This window comes from Uranotaenia lowii, chromosome 2 (genome assembly GCF_029784155.1).
Source record: "Uranotaenia lowii strain MFRU-FL chromosome 2, ASM2978415v1, whole genome shotgun sequence".
Taxonomy (NCBI): Eukaryota; Metazoa; Arthropoda; class Insecta; order Diptera; family Culicidae; genus Uranotaenia; species Uranotaenia lowii.
Window position 1 is genome coordinate 349,801,514 of NC_073692.1, and position 10,003 is coordinate 349,811,516.

General features: G+C 35.1%; 1 protein-coding gene across 1 annotated transcript in view; it reads right to left on the bottom strand.

Moving 5' to 3' along the window:
- Positions 1-222: 222 nt before the first annotated feature.
- Positions 223-10,003, bottom strand: part of LOC129743056 (transcription factor Ken 2-like) — a 126,098-nt gene continuing 116,317 nt past the window's right edge. The window contains exons 7-9 of the mRNA XM_055734996.1: positions 1,062-1,344; positions 750-962; positions 223-241 (exon numbers count right to left, since the gene is read on the bottom strand). Of these exons, the coding sequence (XP_055590971.1) occupies positions 223-241; positions 750-962; positions 1,062-1,344 (515 nt within the window). The remainder of the gene's footprint in view (positions 242-749; positions 963-1,061; positions 1,345-10,003) is intronic.

The window sequence follows — 10,003 nt, forward strand, 5'->3', positions numbered from 1 at the left end:
TGATAAAATTGACAATATTGTCAAAATTGACAAAGTTGACAAAATTGACGAATTTGACAAATTTGACAAATTTGATAAAATTGACAAATTTGATAAAAATAACAAAATTGACAAAATCTTGCTTTCAACTAGTGTTTATCGCTTTGAGTTGTCTGTTAGTTTTTTCAGATTTTTTTTTAACTCGAAGTAGCTTACCTTTTAACGAATCTTTACTAAAATGTATTAAAGTTTTTGACCGTACCTGTAAAAAAGAGAAAAAGACAATAATAAGAAGAACTAGAATGAAAATATTAAAAGAAATCATGAAATGTAGTGAATAAGATTAATTGATCTTTTTTCTGCTTACTACTTTGTGAAGATCACCACTCAATTCAACTTTTCTTTTTAGGTCAATTAATGTTCCATTAATTCACTGAATTGACTTGATTTAATCGCTCCCCATTTTCCTTACCCCCTTATTGGATTCAAACAAACCAAAAAATACTAGTCCAATTCTCCCTGCGAGTGTTTGAGTCAGAATATTTAGTATCTCTCGTTCCAAGGCAGTCATGCATGGGCTACTACGATCTCCTGGCTCAAACCAAAAACAAAAACAATACGCCAAAAGTGCGCTCGCTTGAGGTGGGTACCAAATGGCGATGATGCTAATGATTATTGATTGTGATGATGATTATGTGCGGAGAAAAAAACCACACAGAAAGCTTTCATCACCCAACAAAAATGCACATCAGGTAACTCACCGCACTCACTTCGCTTTTATCGTAAAGGGGGATCCAGCGTGAGTGTGTATGAGTGAAATTGGAGAAAGACGATCGACCGGCGAAAAGTGCGCGCCCTCGAGAAAGTAGTAAAACGAGAGCGAAAAACCAACAACCACTTGCTCTGACTCTGACTCGTTTCGTTGGGTCTGTCGTGTGTTTTCGTTTCGCCTTCGCCAACGATGATGGCGAAAGAGCGAAATGCTGCCGAGAGAAAGAAAGAAGTTTAAACCAGACTTACTACTTTCTGGTTTCAATATTGGTGTGGTGGAGCAACATTGCGATAGTTCGATCTACAATTACCTCAGTCGGGTTGAGAGAAGTGGCGAAGTGGAAAAAAAAATGTTGACGGTGGTTAAGATCGAAGGAGGCGACGGCGAAGTTTTGCAACCGTCTCCGTGGTCGTCGTGCTCCACTCGATCGAGTTTGATCCAAGAGGGCGCAGAGCAGAAGAAACCGAACGAAGAAGGGCGCAGCGCAAAAAGCGTGACATCTCTTTGGGTTTGGCGTTTTTCTTTTCGTCGTCTTCTGCTGCCTTTCGGAGGAGGATGCAGGCACATCTCCGGCGAAGGCAACGAAGGAGAGCCTGAGGGAAGGAGGGAAGTAGGCATTACATCATCTCTCTCGCGGCGACGGCGGGTGGATGTTTGGCTCGAAAGTAAATTACATAGTTTGTGCCGGAGTTACAACAACGAACGAGACGAAAAGGCGAACGAGCAAAACGGAATGGATGGGAAATTTTGCGGAGCAGCGGGCGCAAGAGACGCAGAGAAGCGAAGGATGAGGAGGCGAAATCGAAAGTGGGAGCGTCACGAATCGTTTTACGATTATGGTTTTTCTTTGGAATATCGCTCTCGGTCGTCGCGATGGTGTAAGAATGGCAAAACGAAGGCCGGCCAAGCAGATTGGAATGGAATGGCTGATGGCGATCGTCGTTGAAGTAGATCAATTTTCTGTTGCCCTGTGTCTTTGTGAAGGTGTTGGTGCAGCTTGGTTTTTATTTGGTGCGGAAATTTTAACAGATGACAATAATTAGCGGTATTGTGCCAGTGCAAATTGGATTAACGACGCAGCTCGCAGAGTGATGAGTGGGAAGCAGCTTAAAATTTGTCTCAATGCGTTTCATTGAAAACCATTGAACTGTGAACTGTCAAACCATCAATTTATCAATCTGTCAATCTGTCAACAATTTTTTATAGAAAACTGTCAGAGATTTGAAGATTTAACTAAACAATTTCCTAAAATTTCTAATTTTGGGGCACCAATTGACTCGACCTGATTCAATTTTTTTTCAGAGTTCAGCTGCAATTGTCTTCCTACGCACCGTATTGCACTAAGAGCGCACAAAAAGATTACCAACAAAAACCGAGGCAATAACAAACACGCTAGCTGGCTAGCTTAGCTAGTTAATGCTCCAAAGTACTTATATCGGAGTTAATTTTGTGCGGGGAAGAAACAATTTAATGGAAACTTGTTTTTCATTATGTTTGGAGATGACGGCAATGCTGATGGAAAAAAACGATGGGGGTAACGTAGATTGCGCCACCTTAGTATCATATTTTGTTCGTTTGAGGCAGCCGCTTAGTCTGAGAGAACTGAACTTCTTGTTTGGTCTCATCTAGCGGTTCTATTCCGGCACAAGTCTTGTGTCTCGTGGCACTTGGTGGCCTCTCACTTTTTGCTGTTTCGCTGCAGCCTACTCCTCAAAAGCTAGTATTACTTCGCCCTTTCAAGTTGGCGGAGCCAATCTCCTCACACTTTTCCACAAACTTGTGTGAGCTATCGCTTCTCATTCCTAAATCATTCTTTCACTGACTGCATTCACTGCATTCACATCATCTACGGGCAACTACTGGGTTGATGGAGTCTGCTTTGAGGGTTCAGTCGAGCAAAGGCTATTGCAAAATAATAAGTAATGTCGACCAACGTGAACCGCGAAGCTAAAGCCAGAGCCAGAGTCAGTCAGTTAGCTATGATTGCGATTACCTCTCCACAATTCGAATGGCTACCAACAGTAGATCGGGTCGATTTAAACGATTCACATATGTGTGAAAAGAAAATAAACATAAACATTTTCAATTCGTATCATTCCCTTTTTTCCTTAAAGAACTCCTAGACATTTATTATAATTATACCTAATACTACTGGATCCTTGAAAAAAAGATTACATTAATAATAGAAACGTTGGGAAAACAATTTTGGAGTAAACTGACTACTCCGACCGAAAAATTCGTTGAAGACTAAACCGAGAAATCTAAATATAACTTACAATGACATGTTTGCCACATTGTAGCTTTGTGTGGGATGTGATGAAATTGTTCAAAGTTACTTTGAGGGCGGTTGACCCAATTCATATTTGTGATCTTGAATTATAAATTTAAAAAGGGTCTTACAGCTTCGTTCCACCACAAACTAGATGTATTTTCAGTTGGTTTAAAAAAATACTATGCTATCCCTACTAAATAAGTATGTTAATATACAAGTGGAAGCGGCTGTCTCAATTCAACCCTAGAAAATAGTCTCCAGATGGAAAGTCGCCCATCATTACTTCGGTGATTGCTTTCCACAAATTTTTTTTCCTTGTTTTCAATGACTTTCACTGCCAAACAAATCAAATCTTAAAATTGAAAAATGTGTTGTTTGAATTATTTTTTTTAATATAATATAATAGCGGTCATTCCAATTCATCTTGTCGTGTTCTTAAACGCTGTTCAAAATAATTAAAAAAATGCTCAGTTGAATAAATGGCAGTTTGTTTCGATGTTTCGATCAATTTGATAAAATTTAGCTGGTATATTTAGGACAAGGCTTATTTTGAACCAGGGGACTTATTTTGGACCAACTTGTCAAGCTCTCTCATAAAGCAATTAATCTTGAAAAATTGTAACAAACATAGTTTTGGCCCGGGCACTTAATATATTGCACTAAATTTGTTCATGATTAGTTGTTTTATAAGACAGCTAGACAAGGTGGTCCAAAATAAGTCTCATGGTCTAAAATAAGTCCATCACCCTGTATCCCTAAAGAGCTCCCGAACAAATTACGCTCTTTGTCTCCAATCGAGATGACGCATTTTATATTTGGGATTGTCCGTTTTCTACTGTTTAATATTAAAATAGTACAATTTGATGCGGGCAACGCAACTCATTCCAGATTACGGGTAGCTAAAACTATCATTCAAAATTCCCATAGCTGCCTATCGGCTTTGAGAAAGACCCGGAAGGATTCCAGCGAACGTTGGACGTCATTTATGAGGATTTTTCGACCAATACTATCCTAAAATATTTCATCATATTTCTATATTAGAACGGATAAAATATGTTTAATTTTTGAAGGAAATAATTTCATGAGAGCAACGCAACTCATCCGGATCACGGGTAGCTAAATCTGCCTATTGGCTTTCAGAAAGATCCAGAAGGATTCTAGCGAACGTTGGATGTCGTTTATATATGAGGATTTCTCGACCAATATTCTCATAATACATTTCATCATGTTTCTATATTTGAACGGCTAAAATATGTTAATATTTTGAGTATTGATTGATTTTTTATTCAGACTAAAAAGAACATTTATACCAAAATCTTATACAAACCTAAGCGTCTTTAAGCGAAAACCAAAAGTTGACTAACTGAGCAGAAAATTACTTAAATGCAGGCCTAGAAACAACTGCAATCTTCAAGGTTTTGATTTTCGACTACTTTTGTTTCTGAACTCAAAGCTTTTAAAAATATTCCCTTAAGAATTTCAACAAAATCCGCACGTCATTTGCCCGAAATTTTTCTAAATGTAGAAACTGACGGATTTCACGTCAAATCGAAACGAAGCTGGCATGACCCTCTAAACATTCAATTAAATTTTGAGGGGATTAAGATCTCACCTAGTTAAGCAACTTGGCATACTGAATTTTCCCAAAAATTATCTGGACTCAAATTTCAAAATATTGATTTTTTTTTAATGAAATCCTACACTAAGAAAAATGTTTTTCAAAAAACTTTTACATAATTTTTTTGAAAATCTTGTAATTTATTTTTTCAGTGTAGATTTCCAAACTTCAATTGAAAACCTGCTTCGTTGGTTTGATTGTACTGATTTCGAAAAAATAAGAGCTTTGATTGTAATAATTTATGGTAGAAGTAAGTAGAAATAATACACTGAAAAAATCCAAACTCAAAACTTAAAGTCGGTTTAAAAAAATGGCCATTCCAGAATTCGATGATTTTTTTTAACAATTAGGCCGGAACAAATATCAATTTCTTCTTTTGTCACCCCCTTTCCCCCTTCGAAATTTTCAAAATACTCGAAGGGGGCAATAAATTTAGTTTGAAATTTTATGAAAATTTTGAAAAACTTATCAAATATTCGAAAGATTACCAAAAAAAAAAACAGATTGTGGAAGATGGAAGTTTTACCACCTTTTGCTTTCATGATTTTATTGAATTTTCCAATAAGAAATAACTTGATTTATAGGTTTTGTACAATGATATAGTATGCAATTTAGCTGCATACAATGTTTCGTGAAATTTATTCCAATTTATTTGTTTTTCGCATTATTTTTTATTATCCCACCCGATCTTGTTCTCCTTATACAACTTAACGACATCCCGGCTGTAGTGGCAGCTTGCCAGGTCCGACCAGAACTTCACCGGACTTTTGTGGGACCGAATGAATGGCAAAACCCTCTTCTGAAGACATTCTTCTTTGTAAACATTTCCATTCATTGTGTCTCCAGTGATGAAAATCTTAGTCTTCCTCCTACAACTACACATCCCTTGCCAAATCATCAACTTACGAGCAAATTTATTTAATAAATGAAAATATGCGACCAGATTCTATGTGAAACAGACTTTATTATCCGCCGAAGAAAAAAAATTCATCAAATTCCAAGAAGAAAACTTTTGAGAAATTGAGTTTTTATTTTTAAAATGCGTTTTTCTCAGTGTAGGATTTTAAATATTTTTTATTAGTATTTTTTTTCTAAAAATTCAATCATTTTTCTTAAACTCTTCTGTAGACTACATTAGTGTAGGAATTGCAATTTTAGAGCTAAAAACTTTCAAAAAAAATTGGCCTGAAAAGTTTCGACGTTATGTTTTTAGTTTGCATTTTTTTCAGTGTAGGATTTCCCCTTACTTTTACTATCAATTATAACATTCGAAGCTCTCAAAATTAGTACAAGCTCTTCTTCAAAATTAGTACAATCAATTCATCGAAGTAGGTTTTGAATTAAATGATGGAAATCTACACTAAAAAAATAAATAACATAATTTTCAAAAAAAATCTTGAAATAGATTTTGTTGCAAAAACTTTTTTTTGTCTTAAATATGCACAAGTTGCAATGTATGAAGTCGTTCATAGGCGTCTTTATTTCCCGTCTTATAAAAAAATCTTTTGGGAAATTGAGTTTTTGTTTTTAAAATGCATTTTTCTCAGTGTAGGATTTTAAAATATGTTTTGTCAATTTTTTTTCAAAAATTCAATAATTTTTCCAAAACCCTTCTGTTGACTTCTTTTGTGCAGGAATTGCAATTTTAGAGCTAACAATTTTCATAAAAAAATGGCCTGAAAAGTTTCGATGTTATGTTTATTGTTTACATTTTTTATCAGTGTAGGATTTCCTCTTACTTTTTCCATCAATTATTACAATCGAAGCTCTTGTATCTTCAAAATTATAAAAATCAATTCAACGAAGCAGATTCTTAGCTTGAAATTGGAAATCTACACTAAAAAATAACAAGATTAAAAAAACATGAAAAAGTTTTTGTTATAAAAACTTTTTTCCCTCAAATATTGCAATGTTTGGACGACTTGTAGGACTATTGGAAAGAAAAAAAAACAATCAAATTCTTAGAGGGCGCCTTTTGGAAAATTGAGTTTTAGTTTTCAAAATGCATTTTTCTCAGTGTAGGATTTTTTAATATTTTTTGTCAATTTGATTTTTCTTAAAATTCAGTCATTTTTCTAAAACTTTGTTATGAACGACATTTGTGTAGGAATTGTAATTTTAGAGCTAAAAATATTCATAAAAAATTGGCCTGAAAAGTTTGGCCTTTTTCAAATGTAAGTCTAGATCTATTTTGGGGAAACTAGGTATGCCAAGTGCCTAAACTACGTGAGGACTTTACTCACACAATGTTTCATTCAATTCTGAGAGAGTCATGCCAGATATTGTGTTGATTTGGCGCGAAATACGTCAATTTAAACACAATAATCGTTAAGTTGAAGTCTTTTATGTCATTTTTTTCAGCTTTAAATAACAATTTGAGCTTCATCAGGTATTAAGGGATTTGCAGGGAAAAGTATTAAAAATAATTTAAACGAATAATAAATTCATTCGACAAGTTTCAACTATTTTTGAGTCAGTAGCAGTGATTGAAATCCTCACCAATTTTCTCATCAGAGGCTCTCAAAATACACACTTTGAGGCCTCGCATAGGAATACAGGAGACGATACATATACATTCATTCAAACCTCCCCCCATGAGGAGGATCTGCTCTGAGAGACACTATTCGTTTGCTACCACGAACGAACTCTCTCAACGTTCGGTTGCTACATGATGCATGAAGAAGACGAGGCACACATACTCATTTACGTTATTGAATTTGATGGACTCAAGCCGATAGCTGCGTTGAGGAGAACATCTTCATCCTCGCCACAAAGGTTGAGGCAACAACGACAACAACCGAGCTTATTGCATTGCATGGGCCCGCAACGTATGGAGCAAGGAGGGGGGAGGAAAAAGTGACGAAAACACTAGCTGCCTGCGTGCGGTTGTTGTGCAATAATAGCAACAGCAGAAAAACCTCGGGTATTCGATCCAGGCACAAACGAGGAGACTCGGGTTTGCTGTGCCTTTTGAATTCGGTTCCCTCAAGAATGTATCAGGAGATGAGTGAGAGACATTCGTTTGGTTTTTTGGATTCGCTGCCTCGAATGTATATTGCTTCGTGAAGGCGGGCCATGTTGAGAGCGTATGCATCATCGGTTTTGTCGTTTTCGCTGCCTCGAAGCAACCTTTGCTTCCGAGTAAAGCGTTGAGCGAGAGAAGGTTGATCAATTCATTCTCAACCAAATACAACCACTGGTCAGTAGAGTGAGAAGTAAAAATATTCATCAATCTTGTGACATATTTTCATATCTTTTTCATCTTACATAGGGGATAGATTTGAGGCAGATTATGTAGTTAACTTGTGGAATGCGTTTGTTGAATTCTTTTGTAAGTGTTTTAATTTTTCTTTAAAATTATTCATACTTTCTCTGTCAGTTGATTCAATTTAAAAATGAACCTGTCCAATTGATCAACATTTAACTTATACTTAATCAATTATATCTAAGACGGCCATCTCTGTTCTTTTTGAAACTTCCTGCAGCGGTCATCTCTATTCACACACAGTATTTGTCCGAAATTGGTAGAAAATCATTTCCACTGAAAATTCTTCCTAGTTTTCTAGGACAGACACTGCCAAATTAATATAATGCATTTATTGAAAAAAATTCCAGAGGATGTCGCTTAGATTTATGTTTTTTTTAAACAATTGTATAAGCGGTCATTCCAATTCATCGGGTTCCGTTCTCGAACACTGTTCCAAATTATTTAAAATTTAAAAAAAACTGTTCAGTCTTATAGGATTCGGAAATTAAATGCTTCTAAAAACCTTTACCGATGCTGCGAGTAATTTTATTGAATTTGAAAAGGTTGTCTCTATTAGCGGATATATGTGTACTTTTAAAAAGCTCCAGGGAAAATTATGCTCTATGCCGTTTCAAACAAAATGGCGCATTTGGTATTTTTCGGGTTTTCTGTTGTTTTTTTTTTTTTTTTGTAATTATACAATTTGATGCGGTCATTTAAACTCATTCCAAATCATGGGTGCTTAAATTCATCTCACAGAATTCCAAAAGCTGCCGATTGGTACTTAAAAGGTTCCAGAAGCATTCCAACGAACGATGGACATAGGTTACGAGAGTTCTTGGACCAATAGCCTTCTAACACACTAGACAAGTAATATAACTTTATCTGCGAAATATAAATTTTCGATATTATCTTAATTTAAATTACCATAGATCGACTTTGTGGTACGTTTTTCGGGAAACTGACAAAGTCCCAGAAAGTTGAACTTTGACCAAATCTTTTTTCGAGTTATCACCGGATCTTGACGTTTTATGCGTTTTTCAATCTTTTTGGCACCAAAATTATAATTTCGATTTTTCCGCTTTCCCCACTTAAGTGATTTTTGAGAGTAAAAACTTGAAGTTTTGAGTGCTTTGATGCACTCCTAAATCAAGTTCAATTGAGCCGAAATTTTGCACAGGTCAGTTTTATGGGCCAGTATAGAAAATGTGTATTAAAATTGCAGTTTGAGCTGATTTAGAAAATTATAATTACCTACGAAACTGTATTCAAAAAAGTAAACAAAGATGATGTAATATTCCCCGAATAAATTTTTTTGGTCCAGTAGAGTACGAAGTGAAAAAAAATCATCAATCTGGTAATTTCTATTCCATCTTAAATTGGACATCAGAAGAAAAATCGTAGATTTGTGGCGGATTGTGTTGCACACAATTGATGGCATTTGTTAAATTTCTTTAGTTAGTGTTTATTTTTTTTTTCAATTTTCAGATAAATGAGTTGATCTAATTTTATATTAGATATGCCCGATCGATCAATATCCATCCTACGCTAAACTAGATACACTGAGGTTTTTTTTACGCGGTATTTCGTCCCGCGTAAAAAAAACCGCGTAAAAAAAACCGCGTTAATTCGAAAATCCACGTAAAAAAAGCCGCGTAAAAAAAACCGTGTAAAAAAAACCGCGTAAAAAAAACCTCAGTGTGTTATTTTTGTTGGTTTGTGTTTGTCCGAAATCGGTAGAATATCACAAAAAGTTTTAAATTTTCATTAAAATATGTTTATAATTTTTGAAAAGTTGAATTACTCATTCTGTTTTTCAAACCTTAAGATGATTATTGGTCGATTCCAGGACTTAAAAACGGTTGAAAGTTTTCTATGGCTTTTTTTGATTTTTTCAGGTCACCACTGAATTCGGAGCTTAGTAAAGTTTGCAAGTTTTATTTTTGTTTTAGATTTTTTTGTAATTTTAAAGGAATTTTGATTATGATGGAAACATCTTCATCCTATTCCAATTTAGATTTTTGATACCGTTCGATTTTTCAACTATTTTTCTCTAAACATTTTAAATTAAAAAATTTGCTTGAAAGCTGTTGATTGATCTTTCATTCGATTTCC